The following is a 24,196-nucleotide window of genomic DNA, read 5'->3' on the forward strand; positions in this document are numbered from 1 at the left end:
CACTGTCCTTACTTTGACTATAAAACTAAGCAGTCCCCTTCCCACTGTGTCTCCAGCATTATATCATGCCACCCTGAGCTATTCACAATACAAAAGATCTTAAATTCATATTAAATCAGCAAATGACTTACGTATTTATTATTTCTGCTTGCTGCATGGCAAAATCTTTTATTTGTGCACCAACCAAACATAAGACTCGTGATTTTTTTTTAACTCCCTGCACGACCCATCTCTTCTCTACTTCACTCTCTACTGCTGACAGTCTTCTTTCATTGTAGGTGGGATCAACTGGTTATTGTTGCTGCCAGCTTTTTGAAAGGTTGTCAGACATCACAACTGCCTGCAGTGCTACACAGCTCATCTCAGGTCAGTGGAATAAATAGACCAATGTGTAAATCTATACTTTCCATTTATAAATGCGCTTACAGATTAATTATTCATGCAAATGCATTTGTATTTCAGGTGCACAGATGGGTGTCTGTGTCCTTTGTTTTGAAGTTGGAGCCCGGAGATTTCAAAACTGAAAATGACTCCCTTCTTCAGAGAATGAAGGGCTCTATGTGCAAAACCTTGGTGGCTCTGTAGAAATGTCGTTGTTATGCACACAGTGGAGGATTTCTTTCAACCAGTCAGTTTCCAGTACCTTAGTGTTATCATTCAGCATAGAATCAGTTCCCTTGAAGTATGTGCTGAGGTACAAATAAATGAATATATACAAAATAATGCTACCTACAAAGAAGTCTAAAAGGACTAAAAGAAAAAAAAGAAACAAAAAAAAAGTGTGCTTTACTATGTTATAAAAGAATAGACTTGCTAGAATCATGCAAATGACAAAGCACCAAATATGTCAGGTACCTGTGAAGTCTTCTGCTTGGAGGTGTAGGTCACACAGCTTATGGATGTAACGGATATACATGTCTTCCTTGTTCACCTCTGATTTGTAGAAGTTCTGGCGTTTCATCAAAAAAGAAAGAAAAGGGTTTTTTTTACATGTGAAAATAGTCATCAGTTGAATCAGACAAGAATGTGATAAACGCCTCACCATAAGGTTGACAGAGCCACCAATCTTTTTGTTCTCCATCTCATCTCCTTTCATGCAGTCCCTAAACACAATGATACATTCTTTTTAATGCCATGTATTTTATTCACATATCTGTTCGGCTGTGAAACTTCATCTCAGCACACCTGTAGTCCAGCAAACGCTCAACAAGTCTTGTAACTGACGTGACGAATGAGATTCCAGTTTCTCTCCAGGTCTCCTGCTCAATCTTCTCCAGTAAGCTGTGCAGAAAACACGTTAACTAAATGTGAAGAGTTCAGTATAAAGTACAATTACTTTTAGTTTTCTATGTAAAGACATTACTGCTCACCTTGGATAAGGACCAAACAGCTGAGTCCTGATGTGTGAAAGCAAAACAACAGAGAGGCATTTTAGATGGAAATACTAAAGTAGAATTATTCACACATAATACTTAAACAGCTCACTAAACACATTTGAGGCTTACAAGAGGCTGAAAAGCTCTCTGTGGTTATCATCGCCTTTCCCATCTGACACCATGCTGTCTAGCTTATCCATCAGCTCTGCTTCCACCTACATATAAACAAGCACATTCAGCCAAATGTGTCCTGTGTGATAAAACAGCAATTCTTAGAGGCAGAACAAAATTCTCCATTTCGTTACACAAAAAATGTTAAAATGACCTGTTTGAAGTTGCCGTTTTTTCTCTGCTCCCAATCCATCATGTCATGAAAAATTGGTATCATGATATTTCGAACTTCATTCTGAGGCACCAGGGTGACACCAAGGAAAGGACCCATCATTCCCGGGATGAAGTGGGGCTTGTTGTCACCTGGATTATACATTTTTAAACAGAGAAACTTTAGTTTTAAAAGAAGTCATGACAATATAACAGGTGCGTCACTTTGATGTTTGCATTTCTGTGTGTTCGTGAGATGGGGATGACATACCTAATTTTTGCCACATGCTGAAGAGCTCATATGCCATAATTACTCTCATATCCCCATACCTTCAATGAAGATATGAAGGAAAGAGAATACGGCAAGGTAAATAAATAATAAACATATCAACTGAATTAGTGCATTTAATTCACAAACAGCAGCTTCTTACTTATCAAGGACTTTCTTTCTTTTTGCAGGGCCAAGTGCTTCTAGCTGCAGACTTGGCTGGTTGATGTACAGGACAGTGAGGCTGAAAAAAGAGTTCCAAACCTGAAATACAAAGACGCGACTTAAGTAAATAAAATCACACTGAATGACTTATGAGTTATGGTTGTTACACAAACGCATTCAACAAAGAGCTAAAAATATTTTGCAGCTTTATGGAGCAAAAGTTTCTCCCACATGCTTGCTGCTGCCCACACACCCACCTTGAAATCAAAATCTGCCTCGGAGAAGTTCTTGTGCAGCGCCGGAGACAGAAATTGTGTTGTCACTACAATGATGCTGCAGAAAGCAAACATTACAGTGTCAGCTTACAAAATTAGTTTGGTGCCAAAAGTAGATTTAAAAAATGATATAATGGTTGGCTGTATTTCCTTACAATCTCTGAGACAAAGGCAGAATGGCAGAAATACAAAGCAGACTCACTGACTAGTCAGAAGCCGCATGACACTCCAGTCTCGGGGAAAGACGGTCAGCTTCATCAGATTGCGGAACACGCAGAAAATCTTCAATAGGAACTCCTGCAGAGAATTATGTTAATAAAGTGTGTGCTGTCCCAAGTGTGAGGTAAGCAGCCACAGGAAAATGGACTCCTACTTTGAGCTCCTCCTTGCTGTGAAAACTGTTGAGGAGATGGTGGAAGTGGATCTCTGTCATTTGTCGGAGCAGAGAAAGAAGGCAGGAAACATACTCCCCCTGCGAAGCCAAAAAGGAAATGCATAAACAGAAAATGAGAACTTAAATACAATAAAGTTTGCTTACTTTTATTGAGTGGAAATTTACCGTTATCTCAGCTGTGCACTGGGGACAGCGTTGTCCCCTGGATGTCTCCACAGAATGAGATTTGCTGATGATAGACAGCAGAGTCTGCAGCAGCACGTCCAGCAAGCTTTCCACCATCATCTCCACCTCTTCTTGAACAGAAGATTCCTGAGAAGTAGGTGTATATTTTTCATGTTGTAGTGTCCTACTCATTTAAACTATCATGTATCCTGTTGAATTTTCAGTCCCATGTTTTGTTTTTGTGGGCAGATAGAACTTGCACTTTACCATGGAGCTGGTCTTGATAATGGAAAAAATACTCCCCAGGATGCCGGAACAAATGAGCAGCTCCCTCTGCTGGCGCAGATGCAAATGGATGTGATGCAGAACTACAGGCAGCAATATACTACGGGACTCTTAGATAGGAGACAAAAAGAAAAGATGAGATAGAAAGTGAGGATTAAACCAAAATCTATTTAATGCACCTTAGCTATGTTTGACTTTTCTTTAACATGACCTTCAGGGAAATAAAACTTTTCAAAAACTTTTACATTTGACTCACCGGGGAAGAAGAAGAGGCGGCTCTCTACTGTCCTAGCAATGGATTGAAGTTTGACCACATCCATGGACTGGCCAATATCCACTGTGCTGGGCATGCTCCCCAGGGTGCCCCTGACATATTCGGCAACCTCCTGAACTGTGAACATCTGCAGCAGCTCGTCAAAGATATCAGGGAAACTATTCAACAAAGCAGCCTTAAAGTGGAAAGAAAGAACACGGAAGGGATAGTTCAGTGTACACAAGCAATAAATACCCTGTTTAAATTAAATTCCACTTTTTATAAAACAATTATATTAAAAATGATGGAATGACCAAACTTCTTAAGTGACTTAAAAAAACAAAAACAGAAGGAACTCCAATCAATTTCACAACATGAATAAAAGCAAATTCCTAATGTAGATTCTTTTTTAAATCCGTCTTTATACCAATAACCTTAGTGTCTCCATATTAAAAGCTAAATGAGTAGTAAATTGGCCAAATTCAGACCCGTCAGTGCATATCAGATATGCATCATCTGGTTTGAAAAGGCTGTTGATGTACAGCATCTGCTGCATTGTGGAACCAACACAGGGGGGTGCTGTGACTTACTGAGAACGACGAGAGCCCGGAGGCATGAGCACAGAAAGGCATGCAGCTGATCGCATCCTTTAAACTATCCAAGATCAAGCCAAGGATGGGGCAACAGTGATTGTGAGGGACTGAAGGATCAGTGACAGAATATAAAGAATATAAAGCAAAGCTACAAGAATGAAACAAACGTAACAAACAAAAAAAAAAAGAATAGTTAAGATGTGAATTCAAACTGAAAAGAAAATAAAAACACTTAAGACAAAAGATAGATGGCATTGCAGAGCAGGTGACATACTACGTTTTCTGAGGTGTAAGTAGCTAAAATATTTGTCATGATATATGGACCTGCGTGAACACCAGATTCTCTGAGCTGCGGCTGTCCAGACTCAGGACGAAGCGAATAGACTGGAAAAGCTCCTGGATACTGGCTCTAAATTGCTCTTCCTCCATCCCACAAGTGGCTCTTGAGTACAGAATACGGGACTGGACGATGAACTTGAACAGATACTCCAGTGCCTGTGGGGGTTATACACAGGATGAAACATACAGTCAGCTAACATATATAATATCATATCATACTTGCCGAACAAAGAAGCAGAGGCGAGCATCTAATTAGTTTAGGGTGAAAAATCAATACAAAAAATAAATGTTTCCATTCAGGCAATGCAACAGGGTATCATTTCCCATGATCTCATCAATACAGAAATCCAAACACCACATGGAAAGCGCTTCACTCCACGTATCAATATCTGCAAAGCTTTTCAATAACTTCCTTTCATTAGTTTTTCTCTCAGCAGGGAATTCACTTCCTCATACAGTGTCACACAACGTTCCTGATCCGATCTGTTTCTGTTTGAGCACTTTCTAATTCATTTCTTACTGATCAATCCCTGCTGAAGGATTTGGAATGAAACCAGGAGGAAGTGAAGGGGATACTTTACCCTCATTGCTTCCTGTATGTGATCCTGCCGGACGACCTCAGCTGAGCGGTCCATGTACCATTTCAGACATCGGATCAGCTCTCTAGAAACAAATTGGCAGCTGGTAAGACACTTTGCAAGCCTCTAAACTGGTAAGTATGGTAGCTCAAGAAAGGAAACATCGTAAACATAGTATACAATGTTTTGGCATACTTACTTGTATGCCAAAGCGCCAGCAAAGTGGTTTTGGATGTAGGAGTCCATGATAGGTCTAAAGTGGTAGAAACGGCTGTCCCTGAGCAGGTTAATGATGAACACCTGAGCACAAAAATGTATGTGTTGTACTTATTTGTACTTCTTAAAAGTCACAATACTTCATTTAATATTTAAGTACAGTTGATAGCCCTTAATGTTCCTACCAGAGACTGGAAAACCAGTGGACCATATTTATCTGTGTTGTCATCTAAAAGACAGAAGAGCGTATCCAGGACATCTCGCAGGAACTAGAAGGGATAAAAAAGAAGACTTTTCAAAATAACCATCACATGAAAGGCGTCACATGAAACTAAAATAGAAAGAGAAAAATGGGTAGCCCGCACATCTGGAAAGAGGCAATAAAACTTTTTTTCCTCTTGAGATCATTTTGTCACTAAGCAACATCCCTAAAAAGAATTAAGAGATTTAAAAAAAAAAAAAAAAAAAAACCTGTATGTAACCTGTATGTATTGTGAATATATATATATATGACCAATTTCCAGCTGTGTAAACTATAAATTTCAAACTTTAAGTTAAACTCAACAGGACATTAAAAGGACATTAAAAACAATCAAAGAGAGAATTTTGTTTCTTTGATAGATGAGTGTGGTGAAAGTGGAGCTTTAAGAAGAGGATAAATATTTTATAGTCTTCTTATTTTTTCATAAATAATGTAATTATATTACCTTCACAATCTCTTCTCCACTGATATGACGAAGTCGACCGAGGATGTCCAACACCCTGTCTGGATGGGCCTTCCAGTTCAGAAGAGCCAGAAGATCCACTAATAACAGAGTAAAATCAAACTGAGTTCAAATGAATCAAACTTGGCTACATGAAGAGGTTTAACAAACATAACAGACTAATTAATAAGCAAGCAAGATAAACTAAATGAACCAAAAGGAATTTATGCTGAAGCAAAGGCTTATTACCCAACCCATAAACCATTTATGAAAGTCATCTTTACAACCTCTTAGAGTGTCCCATGCATTATCTTTTCAACACTTTTAACAAAACACAGATAATAATATTTTTAAGGACAAATATTACAAAGTTTTGTACTCCTAAAAGAAACACTGACATTTAATGTTGTTTTTTACCTTGAGCTTTTCCAACATTAAACAAGCAGTATGTAGGGATACTGGTTACCATTTTGTGTCAGTTTGGTGGAGCAGAGGATTGTGGAGACCCAGAAGGTTTCTTTGGGGCTTCTCTGGAAGGGCAGGGTGGCCGGCAGGTTGGGACAGCTGTTGAAGTCCTCCTTACAGCAGGGCAGGCTCAGGTACAAACCCTGGTTACTGAAGGTGGCATTTTCATCACACTAGAAGAGACACATTAAGTTGGGAGAGGGTTAACCAGGACTTGGATATTTCACATGTTTTCAATCTATCTTGGAGCACAGAGACGTTTGATTGGCTCATCTCTCTTTTCACTACATGGTCAGCTGCCAATGTCAAACACAAAAACGATTTTCTTATTATATGAGGACTAAACGTAAACATGCTAACATTATGTTATATTCAGACAGAGATTAAATGTTAATAAAAAAATATTCTCAGCTGTGGATTTGACACCTTTTGTAGACTCACTTCATGTGAACACTGGTGTTTGCTACATTAGTATCCAGTATATGTTATACATCTGTAAACATAATACTTTATATTTTAGAATGTAGTATCTGATAAAACCTGCATTGATTGACCACTTGTGGTTGAAACAAGAAGACCATTAAAATTTGATGCCAGCATCTCCAGAACAGATTTGAAGTATCTTTGAGACAAGATACTAAACCCTACATTGCCTCTGATGTCCCACTATGTCATTGGTGTATAAATATGTGTGATAATAGGAGGGTGGGGTGTATAGATATTTAATCAGATGTTCTGTGATAGTGCGTGCATGAATATGTACAACAGTCTGTTTTCCATTTACCATTTCATTTATCCTAAATTAATAGAAAAAAACATAAACACAAATACAAACAAATAAAACTGAATGTAAAAGCATAAAGAAAACAGTATCATCTGTCCAACAGCTTCAATAACAAAATAAAATGTTATCTTTCAATTTTCCTTGAATCTTATGCAGGAAGGAATTGCAGTCCTGGGTTTGATGTTTAACTGAGCTTTTCTCTTAAAAATGTTAACTGGATGATGTGTTTTCAGGACAAGGGTAAATTCTAGCAACAGCAAACTGTATTATACTCTTGCATTGCAGCATTAGTGATTATTGACAATTCTTTTTTCTTTAAACCAATCTGTAATAGAAAATTATAAATGCAACAATTTCCATAGTTGAGAATATGAATCATACGCCTACTGTGTGCTTAACCTTGTCGTACCTTATACACATACAGCTCATGAATTTCATCTGAGAGGGTTGTCCCATCTTCTCTCATCAGAGGAGTGAAGGCAAAGCCAAACAGTTTCTTCTCCCCTTTGTCTTTAGCTGCAAGGACATTGCAACATCACGCATGACATACATGTCGACATGGCACAAACTCTGTATGCTTGAACAGCTGTGAGCAGGATGCAGTCTGTCCTGATAGACTTGTGCGCTGAGGGTATGACGCTGGGTTGCAGTAGGGACTCACTGGAACAGTGTCTGAACTCAAAGCGTAGGTGGGACCCTCTGAAACGATCTATGGGAATGGGCAGCTTGACCATCTCACTCCAGCGAGGACTGTTGTTGTGATACAGGACAAATGAGCGATACTCGGTGGTGTTTAGCTCCCCGCTGCCCAAGCTAATGCAGTCCTACAGAAAACATAGAATGAGTGAGAACTAGTTTATACCCGTCCTTAGTCATAAACTCATTATGTGGCGCATAATAAGTGATGTGCAAATGAGTTATACTTTGAGCGTGTCCCCGTCGGCGTAGAGCACATATAGCGTGACTTCGATGTTCTTCTGAACACTCTTGCCACCCCTCTCAAACTCCCCCCGCTCCAGGGTCAGATACAGGTCATTGCGTGTGTCACCTTGGAAAAATAAACAGAAGGAAATACTTTGTAAACAATAACCTAGCAGGTTCAATGCTTTTATCTCAGGCAGATATTAGTATTTTTGTGAAGAAAAGCATCATATCAAGCCTTTTGTAGCTCCAGAGGGAGCTGCATTAAATCAGCATAAGTCCTTAAAGTCTTAAAATCTCACTGTCAGAAGTGTAATTAACTAGGAAACGCGGAGTAAAGAAAATGCGAAGTTACATTAGGACGACAAAAACATCTCAGAAATTCCCTGACTATGAAAACAAACATGTCTTCCCGCCCTGGCGATGTTCATAAATTATGTCAGCCTCTGCTCCACACATGAACTCTCAGTCGTCAACATAAATTAAGCATATATATGGATTACACTGTATGTCACTGCTCCTTTAATTTAAAACAACCCTGCTGAGTTGAAACACACAAGGGTTTATGACTGTCTCAGCACCTTTTGTGAGGTCAAGGTTTGATGGCATAAATATCGGTGGCAACACTGGAGGAAGATATTGCAGTTATTTATAAAATCAGATTATAGTTATTTATATCAAAGTCATTTCCTTTGGGACAGATGACTCACAAGGAGCATTATTGGGAGGTATTTCAGGCTAACTGGAGAGGAGCTGGAGAATTGGAGGAGAGCTTTCTACATTCTCGGTGGAAACAAAGCACTGCAATGTCAGCTGATGAAATATTCCGAAATAAACACACACCTCTCCCCTTCTTTGTCTTTGAGTCATCTTTAAAGTACTCTGCTTTCCACACACTTAAGCCCCTGACCTACATGGGCATCTCTTTCTGGCAAGAATAAGAAAATGTAAGTCTACAAAATACGAGCCATTCAATAAAAGTTACTATACAAACTAATAAGTTAATTATGCTCCATTAATTTAATTTTTTTTATCCTATTCTGATATTAAATAAATGCACTTCACCAACAACTTATCTGCGACTTCTTTTTTAATACATCAGCCCACCCCGTTCTCTCCTACATCTATTTCCTGCTGTTTTATCCTTCTCAGTCCTCTTCTATCTAAAATCCTTCATGTCCTATCCCTTTTCTCCTTCATCTGCTTCCTTTTCACCATGATCTGTGACCCTCCTTTCTTTCCATTCCTCCCAGCACTCCAACCTCTGACCCCCCCCTCCTCTCTGTACCAGTTACCACCCATTGCTCTTTGCTTCCTTACCTGGCAGGATGACATCTGGGAAACCCAGTTTGCGTGTGAGTGCCAAGGCCCTGTTGAACACAGCCTGGTTCTCCCGTCTGATCTGCTCCAGCTCACCTCGCAGCAGCTGCAGGGAAATGATGAGGCCTGCGGCAACAACATGGTGGGCACATTTTAGTTTGTGTATATGGGATGGGTGGTGGGGGCGAATGAAGAAGTGTGGAGTTTGGGGCAGAAAATGGGATTTAGAAAATAAACATAAAACATGGGGATGGAGAAGAAGAGGGTGTATGTGTGTGCGTAGGAGTGGGGGGGAATCAGAGAGGGAGAGAAGCGTAATTAAAGAACATTAGAATATGCATAAACATGAAATACCAACATGGGTCAAATAGAACTCTATGACAATAAAATATGAAGTTATGAGTCAAGATTACATTTGTAACATGTTTTTTAAAAACAGGAGTAACAATAAACTTTGAAATCTGTCATAACAGTGTGTACTGTTTTCAATATTTTACCCTGAAAATAAGGTGATCTTTTTATAACATATGAGCCAGCAATTCAATAAAACCTTCAGGCACAAGGTGTTTTCGCCATCAGGCATTATTGACAGCTAGTGGTAAGAAAGATTTTGACTTATTTTAGGTAGTGTATTATAACTGGACCAAGCGGTTAAGAAAATGGCAGGATGGATGGTATATAACCACGATCCTTACCAAGTTTTGGATTGATGTAAAGAAAAGTTCAGATGAACAACAACATATGGCATGTTATCGTGACATTTATGGAACACAGAAATGAATACAAAATACAGATGCTTCAAGTGGAAAACAAAGACACAATGCTCTCTTTTAGCAGCAATAATTAGATTCATCTTTTTTCTGTAGGTCCTTATCAATTTCTCAAATCATTATGAAGAAATTTAGGCCCTATCCTCTTTAAGTTGCTTAACTTTATTGAGATTTGTGGACACTCATTTGCCTACACCTCTCTGACATTTCCCAGAGCTTTTCAGTCAACTTGAGGCCTGGATTTGACTGGAGCACTGTAGCACCTTCATTCTTTGCCTCTGTGTGCATTGTCCTGTTAAGTGACCTAATTTCAGACACCTCTAGCTGTCAGACGGACACTCCTGAGATGACTGGCAACTTTATTGAAGGTTTCTAGACATCTGAATAATCTTTCTGACGGCAGAGGGACCATTTCAAAATGATTTTCTATGCCTCCAAGGGTATTGGAGAGCAATGTTTGCTTCTCTGAGATCATTGTTGATGTCTTTCCTACGCAGCAACATGTTTTAAGGGGTCACACTCATGCTGATGATCAGCTCCTACCCACCCTCTAATATCCTACTTACTTGGTAATTAGGCTTTATTTTTGTTAAATAAATAGTTGGAACAGTAGATGAGCAACAGCACAGGACACATTATAGGACTTAGCATATTTGAAGGCATTTTGATACACAGATTATTTTAAAATACATTTAACATAAAATCTTAAAAAGAGAATGCACTTTCTTTACAGTAAAAGAAACTAAAGCGACAACATAAACTGGTTAGAATAATTCAGTTTTGAGTCTTCAAGTTGGATCATTTGGGCCATGACCATCTCGGTTGTTTTCATGGTGGGGGTTGAAGGAGTGTTCTCCAGCTCACAGCTCATATTGAAAACACTCAGAAACCATATGCGGACACATGATGAGAGATTCTCAGTGACAGGGCAAACTCTAAGTGCTAAATGGCAGCTTGATGTATGTATGTATCAGTTTTAGTCTAAATTGAACCAAATTTTAATTTACAAAAAAATAAACATGTTAACATCATGCTGTACATGTAGTATTATAAACTTATTAGTCAGATATTAGCTGAAGAATACAAGAAAAATATTGTTTTGACTTCTTTTTGTGACCAGATGTGCTGCTTCCAACTCCCTGCTTGTTTTAAAAAGAATGCAGAATTAATCCATTTCAATACTGGTTGAAAATGAAAGATATTCAAACTTTTTCTTACGTAGTCCATGCTTGCATCTTTTTAAATATAAATATCGGGCTTTTGCTTTCATGTACCATGACAGCAATCATTTTCTATATTAGTTCATTAAACCAAAATAGCTGTTTTCTCTACTTCTTGTAAAAACTATTTTAGTAAAACCAATGCTGGTTTTTAACTGAATGCTTTAATCAATATATTAAAGAAAAAAATTCACACCATTTTGCAAAATACCAGAGCAAGATGATTGCATGATTTTACTTTTCATCCGACAGATGTCTGCCAACAGATAAAACTGAAATGAATAATATATTTTACAGACAACACATTTACCATAGTTGGTGCTGGGGGCTGAATACTTGGTGCTGGATTTGCGGATGATGTTTTCGTGTACCTGGTACCACTCGTTCTCATTGTTACATCTGTAGAGAAAGAGAGTTGGGTACGGCTGTTAACAACACGCCTGTTTGTGGATCCAGATGGAGGGTTCAGGATTGTGTGCATGGGGACTACATGAACAGCATGTGTCCCAAAGCCGATTTCCTCCTGGAGAAAAGGTAGCAGCAGGGGGAGTTGTTATCAAGCAGCACATTAGCCCAAATGCACAACACACTAAGCAAACCTGACAGCCAGCTCTCTACCAGCCTTTTTCATTACTGTGGGCCCAAAGGCCCCTGGGAAAGGCACGAGGAAATGCACAGACTGGAGCATTATAGGAGTCGACAGTTTGGAGGCAGCTCAGCACTGAATCACTGCTTGCTTTTTAAAAGGAAGAACTCTTCACATCAGCAGAGAAATCCAATAAAAATGACAGCTTTCTATTCTAGAAACCTTTATTTCACACTGCGCTGGATGGTGATATTGTGTAAGCAAGGAAAAAATTCTATACCTAGATTTTGTGCATGCTAAAGTGTATGAGTGACTTCTGACCCAGAGCGGACGCTCAGAGGAAGAGCATAGCTGCAAGGAGACATTTCATCTGTTGACTGACAAGAAAATGTGCTGAGCTTGGTGTTATTTTGCTTTGTCCTCTAACTTTCCTCAATTATCTCTGTGTCATGCCTCTCAGTGTCGTCGCCTACCCCTCTCTGTTTCTCTCCTCCGCTGGGTTGGCCAGAGTACAGGAGTAACTCTCTATGGCAAAGCCTAACAGAAGAAGCCAGATTCACAACATGCCAAGTGCCCTATCTCAGGCTCGGGGTGAGCTGCTATTGATTTTCCAGAGGACACTTCATTATCATTCTAATCAAAACCCACCATGCATCAGCAGTGAAGTCCCAGGTTGTCATGTGCAACATTTTCACGACATTTGTGCATCACAGCATTAAGTACAGAAGACAGCAAGTCTGAAACAATTAGGTAAAAATGACAAAGCAAACAGAGAAAAAGGAAGAACTGGAAGAGCTTTAGTGGTATACTCACGTGTAAACTTTAAGCACAAAGTCTTTCTCCTCTTTGAGGTCTGTAATGGTGTGGAAAACATCACTCATGGCAAGCACAGCACAGCCATAAGGCCGTCGATACTGAACATGAGGAGGACCTTTCTTTGAATCATTGAGTAGCATGCGACCTGGAATCAAAAAGAATGTAGTGAGAATGAACACTGACTAATCATGAATAAATCATTATCATATATAACGTGGTTTTGTGGATTGTACTATATTTACCAGTTCTTATGACATGTGCAACGATATACAAGTCTCTCTTCAAGTCTTTACTACTTAAATCCTGCAAAAACAGAAGAAATTGTTACATGGTTTGAATAGGAAATTAATTGCAGAATATTTGAATTATATAAGCACCAAAAATGTCTCACTGTGAAGAGAGCACACAGACGATCAGCCTTCTCTGGATTCTTTGGTCCTCCGTTTTTGTTCAGTTTCACCATGAACTTCTCACTGCAAAATAAGCCAATTCACAGTTTCTGAGTGTCTGTCAACCACAGAGTGCCCAAGTCAATCTGCTGGACTGAGATAGTGAGTAGACATGTATGTGTATGTGTGTATTTGTAAGTTTTGGTTCATTCAACATCTGTTGAACCCATCAAAAGCTGCTGTCCAAGTTCTCTAAACATACCTGATCTGTTTGGCCTCACGAGTGTCATAAAGAGAAAAGAAGACATCTGCATCTTCGCTGATGCTATTGTACGTGAAGCTCTTCAGATTGATGAAGAGGTGGTGTGACACGGGAACACGACAACCGTCACCATGGCGCTGTTTCGTGTTATCACCCTGGAAATGAAAAAGAAAGTGATCGCTAACATGTCGAACCACCACAGCAATTGAGGTGAACAGCTACCACTCTTCGCACGCACAATTATTAAGCACAGAAGTGAAGGTAGTAGAGCTGGTGAATAATTCATTAACATATGCCTTACAGTGTGTCTCATGCTGTTGCAAACACATGCTAGTTTCAGCTACTTTAGCTGACATGCCTAAACTGAGAAATGAATGAACCATAGATATAAAGAAAGACTGGCAAAGTTATCTATTAGGGGCCTCAAGAAGGTTCCTCTCCTGTCATTTCTACTATACCAACCGAACAACAGAAATGTTTATTTCCATCACACTGGATAAGTTAAATGCAGTATGATTGGAAAAAAAAAGCTTATGAAAAGAAGCTTAATATTATGGGCAGTACGGTGCCATAGCGGTTAACACTACCTGTGAGGCTGTGGCCTCACAGCAAGAAAGTCGCTGGTTTGAGCCTCGGCTGGGCTTTGCATGTTCTCCCAGTGGTTCTCTCCAGGTACTCTGGCGTTCTCCCACCATCCATAGACATGCATGTTAGGTTAATTGGTTATTCTAAATTGCCCCCAGGAGTGAATGTGAGCGTAAATGGTTGTTTGTCTCTCTGTGTTGGCCCTGTGACAGACTGGCGACCTGTCCAGGCTCTACCCTGCCTCTTGACCAATGACTACTGGGATAGGCTCCAGTTTCCCCGCATCCCTTAATTGGTCTAAGTGGTTAAAAAAATGACTGACTGAAAAGAATAAAGAAAGAAAGAAAAAAGATAATCCACATTTGAGCACCACTAAATCTAACCGATTAACAAGTTACATCATGTTTGTTTTGAGTCTGTAAAACATAAAGTGTGCAGAAAAGACAGTGAGATTTTATGAGGCTTATGAGTCAGATTTAGGGGTACTTTAGACAGATTTGTAGGGAAAACCAGGCTAGCTGCAAAATGACCATAATGCAACCCATACAAATGAAATACACTGGACAAACTACAGCACCATTTGTGCACACAATGGGCATATGTGATCCCAGTAGGAATCAGTCCTCTCACTCTGACAGTGTTGGTGTGAGGTCCTTGTAATGCATGAAAACAACTCATAGTGCACATGATTTATTTGCAACCAAAAGTCAGAAGTGGATAACATTATTGCTTTGGCAATGAATGACTTCAGGATGCTCATTTGGTACACAGTGTTTGTTAAAGAGATTTGAAATAGGAGTTGAAGACAGAGGCAGGACGACCAACTTAAAAATGACTGTACCTGGTTTGTGCTTTGCTGACCACAGTGTCTGCTGGATACATGCTAAAAAAGAGGGAATTTCAAAGGAAATATGTCAGATCAGTCTAACCAGTGTTTACACATCCCACACAGCTCTGAACTTATTTACATTATTGCAGCTTCAGACACACAATACCAGAGCGATGCCTCAGTCGATGCCTCAAATTACAAAAATTTCACCTACGTATGCTGCGGAGTGGCTACATTTCTGTTCCTGCAGCACTAACAGAAGCCCACATGATGCAAAACGTGAGCATGTGGGAGAGAAGAGGACAAAGCCAGCATTGCCCACACACACACACACACACACACACACACAAACACACTTATACACTACTCGCTGCTCAGAGGCCTAAAAGAACTCCTCTACTCCTATACCTGACGAGGTGCCAGGGCCCTGTGCCCTGCCAAAGACATGCTCACTTTCATCGACAGAGTCAGGAAGCTCTTTGGCAAGGAACAGCAACACTGTTGTTTCTGAACAGAGCATTTAGTGCACAAACATTCTCCGTGTAAAGCTGAGAAACATGGCAATGGGATAATGCGAGGCCTCGGGGCAGTTGGAGAATGTTTTACATCAGCATATGGAGCGGCAGCTACTGACCAGAAAGGATCTCCCTGCTAGATAACAGTCTCCAGTAGTATTACATTAGATTTCATAACATCTTTGCTGTAATAGCATCTTTTTAAAATTAGATCTGCCTTAGTAAGTCTTCTCTCTCTTTCTAGTTGTTTGTGTACAGGTCTGGAGGTCCCACATCATGACATCCAAAATACATTTAAGCTATGATTTATTTATAGAAACGTGTCTCTCGTCTGGCTCATACTTCAAAACTAGCAGGACTAGAATATGTAATTTATTAAGAGAAAGAAAGAAAAACACTAAAAAATGCATTTGTATGTACTCTCCTATAACCCCACCTGAGGCTGTCACTTTGCATTATGTCTGCATTGCTAGCTAACAATCACACTTGTGAAAGTCACATGCATGCAAGAAAAGGGACACACTCAATATGGCGGTAAGATAAGCACAAAGAACCAGTCACATGAGGCAGCTCCAGCAGCTGAATCGTGCTCTCTCTTGTGAGTCACATTATGGATGATTTGATAATTGGTGCATTCACACATCCCTACACATCCAACAACACGTTCCAATATGTAAAACCAGGCTTTGCAATGACAAAAAGGCACTTAGTGGGTACAAAAGCTCATAATGTGCAAGTCACGTGAGGGAGTCATGGTTACAAATATAGTTTATGCATGTTGCAGAGAATTATTTAACTTAATGTCATTATCTAAGGCATATACATTCACTTCAACGTTCATTCTATTGAATTATTGAATGATCAAGTTTAAAAAAAAAACACATTTGTTTGAAAATAATCACAGCCAACATACCAGTTTGTATAGCTCTGACACACTGATTTGATCTGGATCCACCATTTCAAACTCTTTTCTGGGAACAAGGTCCAGGCCCAGGTGCCTAGCAAAAGAGGAATAAGGTATGTATATGTTGTTGTTGTTTTTTATTATTGCTTCTTTGTTTGTTTTTTGTTTTGTCTTAAACAAAGGCAAAAATGATGTTACAAGTAAAGAAACTGCAAACATTAAATTTTTCTCAGCTTGAGTTCATTTGCCCAAATAAAAAAGAAAAAGATTCGGCACAAATTAAACCATTTCACTGTGGTGCTACGATTTAAGCTAGAAAAAAAATCTGTCTACCACCACCACTAAAGTTCACTAACAAACCCAAACACAAATCAAAGACTTGAAAATGTTTCCAGTTATGTGCCGCAGTGACTTCCTGGAGTTTTCACTGGTTGCTTAGCAACCAGACAGGGCCAAGAGATAGCAGATGCTTGTATTATATTCAAAACACGTGATGACTCTCACAATTATCATAAACATCTATCTATCTATCTATCTATCTATCTATCTATCTATCTATCTATCTATATATATATATATATATATATATATATATATATATATATATATATATATATATATATATATATATATATATATATATATATATATATATATATATATATATATATATGATCTGTTCAAGCTAAAATAAGATCAAAACAGCTCTCAGGTCAGCATTTACTGCAAATGTCAACATACTTAAACATGCATCATGACCAAACTTTGCTACTCTTCAGGCGTAGCAGCTTTTACAGTTTATTCAAGCACAAATGTGGACAAAAAGTAAAAGTATGTGTGTGCAATAGTGCACTATGGCTTTTTTTTTTAACCTACCAAGCTTCTCTGTAGCTGAATTGGATGCCTCACACATTTATTTCTTTAAAACTGACAACAGTAAGAAAATGACTTTATGGTTCCTCCAGGGGCTTTGCACCAACTGCAAGCAGCTTCAAACTCACTCATCTGCTAAATGACCATAAAATTATATCATAGCAAAGCTGTTGTTCACCCACTCTCCAGTGCTGCACATTTGTCCTATGCCCAAAAAAATCGCTTTCTTTTGGGGTCAACAATTAGAAACAAATGTATGCTGTGAAGGATGCCTTTAATCTGCTACACTCATTGCACTGTACAATGCTTTCAGTACATTAATACTCACTCATTGCCCCAGTCAAGTCGTACAGTGATGTGCCGCTTGATCTCGCGAGTCTGGTCCTGAGCGAGGTGGCCCTGGATCAGCTGCCGACGCAGGTCGATTAGCTCATTCATCACATGGCGGAGCTTATGGAACAGATCAACCTTGTGCTTCTGTTGAAGTTGCCAAAATGGATCAGTTTGGCCATGTGATCTTCTTAAACGTTAATATTTACATTTAGTTTGTACACTAATGCAACATCAAAACCACAGGCAAGTAAATTAAATTACACCGATCAGCTTGGGTCCCTGGCAATCATACTTTGTAATGTACCCTTCACCTAAAACACTGTTGCAGACAAAAAGCCCTCATCCCACCACCATCATCACCACCTCTATGGCAACAGCACTTATTAATGCTGTGGCTGTGGCCTTGCATACAAGAATTCAAAATCACTTTATATCTGTCATTAATAAAGACAAACATCTGGATCTAGGTAGCTCTATTTTCCAACCAATTGAAAACTAAACCATTCTTTTATTCTGAACCCCTTGCACAAGTAACAGCTCGCTATGCATTTTAACTGAGGTTTAAGCCCATTGGTTGTGTAAATGAAACAAACAAACAAACGAACGAAAAAACATTTCTCTTTCAAGTCTACTTTAACCTTATAGCAGTAATGAATTTCATCACTGTTTCTTGTAGACCAAGGACAACGCTTTTAATTCAAGCATCCTCTTTTCTTCCTAATGGTATGACAAGCCCACATTACCACCCAGGTTTGTTTACATAAATGCAAAGATTAAGTGCACCACAGTGGCAATGTAAGTTTAATGAGGATAAACACTGCATGTTCTCAAAGGCTGGAAGCTGCTGAAAACAAAGGTTTTTGTCAGGGTTGATGAGCCCTTTCGGACCCCTATTCTGCAGGGCTAATTATGTACGTTATAAAAAAAAAAATCCACAGCCATGCTCCGGTCATTGCTCCCCAAAGTAACGCCATGAAGTATAATTGGCAAAAACTAAGGTGCAATGTATCAACCTCTAGCCAATGTTCCATCCTAGTATTATGGATGCAACTGTGGCAACATGGGCCATATCACACAGGGGGTGAGCACCAAAACCAGCACTGTTAAATCAAGGCTTCACATTAGTCAAGCTTCAGAGGAAGTTACATCATCACACCAATGCCCCAGGCTGCTTAGTTGCTCAAAGCATGAGCAGTCCTCAGTGAGAGGTTATGTAAAAACTCATTGCCAGCTCTGCAACATAGCCACTCAGCTCTAAACTCTAAACCCTACCATCCACTCCTGCCTTCCCCCTCGACACTTAGCAGGATTAAAGATGCTTTAGTTTTTCAGTAATCATTTCTTCCTGGCAAGTAAAAGCCGGCTGAAGGTGGTGGATGTTAAGATGATGCAGAAACTACAAGATTCAGGCCAAAATCAATCAATGGCTGAATGACACAGCATGAAATTGCATACGACAGTTCTGTAGGCCATTATCTACATCCAACCACCAGTTCTGCTCCAGTATAGATAGTACATGAAAATGTAGGATGGCAGTCAAAATGACATGCTAAGGGGAGACAATTAAAGAAACTGTTGCTGTATGTTCAGTCTGTATTTTGGATTAATCACTGCTCTTACTGGCAAACTTCGTCATTCCAGGTGTTAAAAAAACATTGTGGTAAAAGCCTTTTATAACAGAGGAGTGCCAATAAAATATCAAATTTCTTTATTCCCTTATAATGAAGGGAATAATCAGTGGCAATGTAAATGGGAACAGCAAAACAGACGCACCCTAAAAAGTATTACTATTTGTTTCATTTTGACATGAGATAAACTGTGATATATGACCACTGACCACATAAAGCTGCTTCCACAGGATGCCCCATTCCTGCAGGGTGGAGGTGGTCTCTGTGATGATAGGGTCCTCCAGAGGCACAACTGTTTCACATAACCTGAAGGAAAAAAACATTAAAATTAACAAGTACAAATGTGAGCTCAGTCTCCAAAGCGGTGATACTTTTACAAATATTTTTTCTTCTGAATGAGTTGTAATAAATCACATCCTGAAGGTTCAGCAGATTTTAACAGTCAAATCTATTAATAATTAGTGTTCCTGCATGGTAATGACGTTTTCGTTCTTACATGTTTATCAAAGTAAGGACGTTTCTTTTCAGCATTTTGTAGACATGTTTTTATAGACAGTACAAAAGTAAGAAACCTAAAAGCTCCAAACTCCAAAATGGTGGAGAAACCTGCGGTGAAGTCAGATGCATGAAATGCGCGAGCTTTTAAAATAAATGTCTTTTTTGAGCAATTTTTTTACCCTACCAGTTCTGCACTGAAATCATTTAAAATAATTTGGTTGTACAATTTAATACAGTAAAGATGTGCTACTAGTTTTGATAAAGATGCAAGTCCTGATATCCTGGAGTACCCTAGAATTACCTAAGATCAGGCAGATACCTTATTTTGTGCTGTTACTCACCTCAAGTTACCCTCTGATTTAGCAAACAGTGAAAATAGGTCCTCTTTTGCAGTAATATTTAGGATAGTTACATTTATCTTGGCTAGCAATGGTTGTTAAATGCTGTAGTGAAAGATCAATGTAGCTTTCAACTTGAATGAATAAAACTTATGCATAAGTAACCTAAACCTTCATCACCTCTAATGGTTGGAAATGGGCAGATCATGTGATGAAGGAAAAATAAAATGATGAAAAGATTCACTCTGCCTCTCACATGTTTATCACTGCAGCTGAATTCAGAAACTGTGGTTAAGCTCTCAAATAAAAACCAGATCGCTCATCCTTCCTGTTTGTCCACAATCATAGGGAAACATAAAAGCAAAGGTTAGACCTCCTGCAGTGCTTTGCACTTTGCTAAGAGAAGCTCTCGCTTGCAGCATAGAATTAACTGCGATGCTGTATAATGTTTTTGGAACAAGGCAAGCATATCCATCCATAGCCCTATGAGTGTGGGTGATTGTCTGTAGCGAGGATGTTTTGGGAAAACTAGACAGATGCAGAGGGTGTGTCACCTCATTAACTCCATGAGACAGCAAAGCAGAATTCACAAACTTCAGTTCCTGCAGCGAGGAAGCATAATAATGCCGATTTCTAAGGCTGAACATTTAATTATTTGACTGAAAAATAATATTCCTGTGGTAGTTTTGGCAGAGGATAGTAATGTAATGTCTGTCATGTCCAAAGTCCCAGTTCAACTATGTCATAGATCTCAGCCCTCAATTACATCAAGCTGATGAAGAGAGCTCTGCTGCCTGCTTATGCTATCATCTTAATTCTTATCTGTGGAGCCATGGCCACATGGTGTTTCAAGATGATCACAGTGTGTGTATTTGTATGTTTGGTGCAGGTCCATGCATGTCAGCAGGCAACATTCAGGTGGTAATTCAACACACATAAGACAGTAATGTGCCTGATAAGTGGCAATGTAAACTGGATTAGCAAAATGGGAAAGGATGCTTTTTCTTTGACACTGAGAAGATTCTACTTTTTTTCAATGTAATTTTCCATCAAGAGCGAGTATGCCAAACCAGTAGAAAAAATAAACAAAAAAAGAAACATAGTCTTGCATCATCTTTTAATACATGCCAATAAAGATCTGCTGGAAGTGCAGAGAGAGACTGCGGCACATATTGTCCACAACAAATCTGTATTTTAAGCAGCCCTTCTGTCCTATGTTATATGATCTGCACTGAAGTGACTTTAAACATTTGAACTGTGTGTGTCCTCTTGGTAATTAATAAAAAGTAATAGACGGAAATAATGTTTTTAATACAGCACTTCAAAATTCTGTAACACTAAGGGTGGGAAATCGAATCGAAAAAATCAAAACTCCGGATTTTTTGCTTCACAATTTTAAAATCAATTATTTTGTTAAAAAAATCAGTTTTTTATTTCAAATAAATAAGAATTATCTGTTACAATTTTTTTTTTGTTGTCATTTTTATTGTTCTTTTTGCTTGTCTACTTGGCTTCTTCTTGGCTAGCAAAAAAAGGTATTGTACATTTTTTTGTTTATTTGTTGTTAGTCTGCAAAAATCAGCAATATCGAAGAATTGTGAGAATTACAATTTAAATAGAATTTTAGAAAAAATCAGAATCAAACTGAATTGGGACAAAAGCCTATCGTCACAGCACTACTAAGCACCCATCATTTCTTTCACCGTGACACAGTGATTGTACCAATATAACTGGTGGCCATGTGTATCTAATAGTGGTACATTACAGAAACTATAGCTTGTTTCTGCACTTAGGAGAATATGTCTGGTTTGTTGAAATTACTAAAAGCTTGAAAAGGCAGACGTATCACAAGACATAGCGCTTTGACTTTTTGACGGGACATATTCTCAGTTATCAGGGAATAAGCCTGAAACTGTCTAATTCAGTAAAATGATTTGCAAAATTATTTTTATTCAGAGTGAGAGCTCACAGCAGAGTAATCCAGATACCTCATCTTTATCTCCACCTACCGCTTCACCTCTAACAACTGTGCTTCAACCCCATTTTTTCTTGTATGTGTCAGACTTACTAGAAGCCATAAAGTGTGTTTTGCACAGTTTTTTACAGAAGTTTTTTCAGGGTCATTATTCCAGTAACATCAAAAACTTGTTGATGATAATGAACCACTTTTTACCACAGTTTTACATACCTGAACTAGCTGAAAGTATGGCTAATGATGAGATTATGCCCAAAATTACTACAAACAGTCTATAACTGAACTTCTGATGAAGGCAGTACAGTTATTGGGGATGGGATCAGTAGCAATGTTGAATATGTGGGTTGTGCCCATGAAAAACTTGACAAATCTTCTCTGCCACTGACAAACAACTCATTCTGCTATTGATTCTTGCCTGTTGCCTTTATTGGATGGGAAGATTGAAGTCTGGTTTTATAAACATCAGTCAAACCACAGTTCTTCTTTGCCTTTGTTGGTCTTTGTGTTTTGTTTTGTTTTCTATCTGTAGACCTCAATTTGACCTGCACCATTCCTGCTGCTGCTGTTTCATAATTACATTTCCAATTTATAAAACTGGCCCCTGAACACATTTTCAGTCTTTTTATAGCATTCTCTTCATTTACAGGGATCAGTTATTTTTATCTTTAGAGTTAGCATTGAAGGATTAAAATTGGTCCTTTATATTACTTATGATGGCACACAAGCTTGAATAAAACCCATTTATCATGCAACTTACCCTCTATTTGTCACTGTAGATTTCTTCAAGTGGACATAGCTGATTGGGAAAATACCCTGTGGATGGAAAAAGGAGCGGAGATGTTACTGAGAGTGACAGAATTACACAAATTTTCATGCCACACATGACCAAAATATACAAAGAAGCAAAATGCCTGCGTTATAGACTCAGATTAATGCAAACCTCTATGAGTGCTTAGTGAAAAAATAAAAAAGCATCACAGTTCTGCTGGTGACACATGTTCCTCACAACTCCTTTTTACGTGTTTTGACACTTTTGTTACGTGCTTATATTTTCTGTGCAAAGACAACACAATAAAGCCCAAACTCTTCACAAACTGCAGAAACAAGAAGGTAGAGCAATGTTGTTCCAAGGGAAAGACAAAGTGGAGCTGGCTACCACCCTGGCAGTCAATCTTTCTTATTCTAATCTGCCAGATGTGAAGAATTGGGCAAAGTGAGCACAGCTAATTCTCCCAGCACAGAGAGAAAACGGAGGCGAATGAGTGTGGGCAGAGTACATAACAAAATGAAGGGGTGTTGGTAGGAACTGTAAATAGCTGATGAGTGTGGAGAAGGACAGCATGTAGCCACCTACATTTACCAGGACTTGACAGTTTTTGTGCTTTCTTTGAAACATCCCAGCAGCATCACAAAATAGTTCAGCTGCAAACATACTGCAAATCTACTGATAAAGACTTTGTATTACATTTTAAATATTTGTATTTAATTTTTGTACAATGACTTCTAAAACTGCTCTACCACTGTCGATCTGTGATAAGCATCATTTACTGTACAACAGTTTATTTTGGATGTGGATAATGAATAACATCAGGCAAGCAATATTGATTTTTCAGTTTGTGATGGCTGTGCTTTATTCTTCTTACTGAGCATTGTGCAGAGGTGTTGCTGCATCCATCCTGCAACAGTCAGAGAAGAGAGGAGCTTTGCAGTTTGTAAGAAACATTTTTTCTTTGAAATAGATTGGGATGATGTCCAGTTTTAAGATTAATATTTGTTGATAGAAAGATTATTTAAAACGGTGTTAGGATGTGATAGGTGTACATCACACTGACATAAAATAAAGCAATAAATAAACAAACAAATAAATGACATTGACAAGGAGAGTCTTGTGTCATTTTTAGCTATTGGGCCATTAAATCAGCCCTTATATGTGTGTCTGGAACTCTGCTGATATAAATTATACTTCTTTTATAAGATATTTTTTAATTTCCTGAGCCAGTGGTCATGGTGAAAAGGGCTGTCTAACATGCTGATCCAACATCTCCTATAAGCATTCAGCTTAGTGGAAATCTATTTACTGTAAGCATCTGTTTACTTCACTTGTCTTATCTTAGTACCAGGGTGATCATTCAGATCACTGCTACATTGATCTCCCATGATCCTGCTCTCTAAGAGGGCAATTGGCTCAAACCAAACCACAGAAACTATTCCAATAGCAACATAGAGCTCCAAAATTTAGAGGTCATGAAGTTT

The 24,196-nt window shown here is 38.7% G+C and overlaps 1 protein-coding gene across 1 annotated transcript in view; it reads right to left on the bottom strand.

The window, feature by feature from the left end:
- Positions 1-24,196, bottom strand: part of LOC306754722 (dedicator of cytokinesis protein 3-like) — a gene marked incomplete at both ends in the record, with an annotated part of 45,869 nt that overhangs the window by 13,246 nt on the left and 8,427 nt on the right. The window contains 36 exon segments of the mRNA XM_079238787.1: positions 856-949; positions 1,043-1,103; positions 1,186-1,281; positions 1,371-1,397; positions 1,506-1,591; positions 1,702-1,850; positions 1,969-2,027; positions 2,129-2,229; positions 2,388-2,463; positions 2,608-2,702; positions 2,779-2,877; positions 2,965-3,111; positions 3,232-3,359; positions 3,506-3,698; positions 4,093-4,146; positions 4,148-4,156; positions 4,420-4,590; positions 5,016-5,097; positions 5,212-5,312; positions 5,414-5,497; positions 5,936-6,033; positions 6,399-6,570; positions 7,591-7,697; positions 7,843-8,005; positions 8,105-8,229; positions 9,423-9,548; positions 11,723-11,811; positions 12,812-12,959; positions 13,057-13,117; positions 13,206-13,287; positions 13,466-13,620; positions 14,892-14,933; positions 16,308-16,392; positions 17,500-17,648; positions 19,342-19,438; positions 22,701-22,756. Of these exon segments, the coding sequence (XP_079094913.1) occupies positions 856-949; positions 1,043-1,103; positions 1,186-1,281; positions 1,371-1,397; positions 1,506-1,591; positions 1,702-1,850; positions 1,969-2,027; positions 2,129-2,229; positions 2,388-2,463; positions 2,608-2,702; positions 2,779-2,877; positions 2,965-3,111; positions 3,232-3,359; positions 3,506-3,698; positions 4,093-4,146; positions 4,148-4,156; positions 4,420-4,590; positions 5,016-5,097; positions 5,212-5,312; positions 5,414-5,497; positions 5,936-6,033; positions 6,399-6,570; positions 7,591-7,697; positions 7,843-8,005; positions 8,105-8,229; positions 9,423-9,548; positions 11,723-11,811; positions 12,812-12,959; positions 13,057-13,117; positions 13,206-13,287; positions 13,466-13,620; positions 14,892-14,933; positions 16,308-16,392; positions 17,500-17,648; positions 19,342-19,438; positions 22,701-22,756 (3,667 nt within the window).

Source organism: Telmatherina bonti (assembly GCF_933228915.1).
Source record: "Telmatherina bonti genome assembly, chromosome: 4".
In the NCBI taxonomy this organism is placed as follows: domain Eukaryota; kingdom Metazoa; phylum Chordata; class Actinopteri; order Atheriniformes; family Telmatherinidae; genus Telmatherina; species Telmatherina bonti.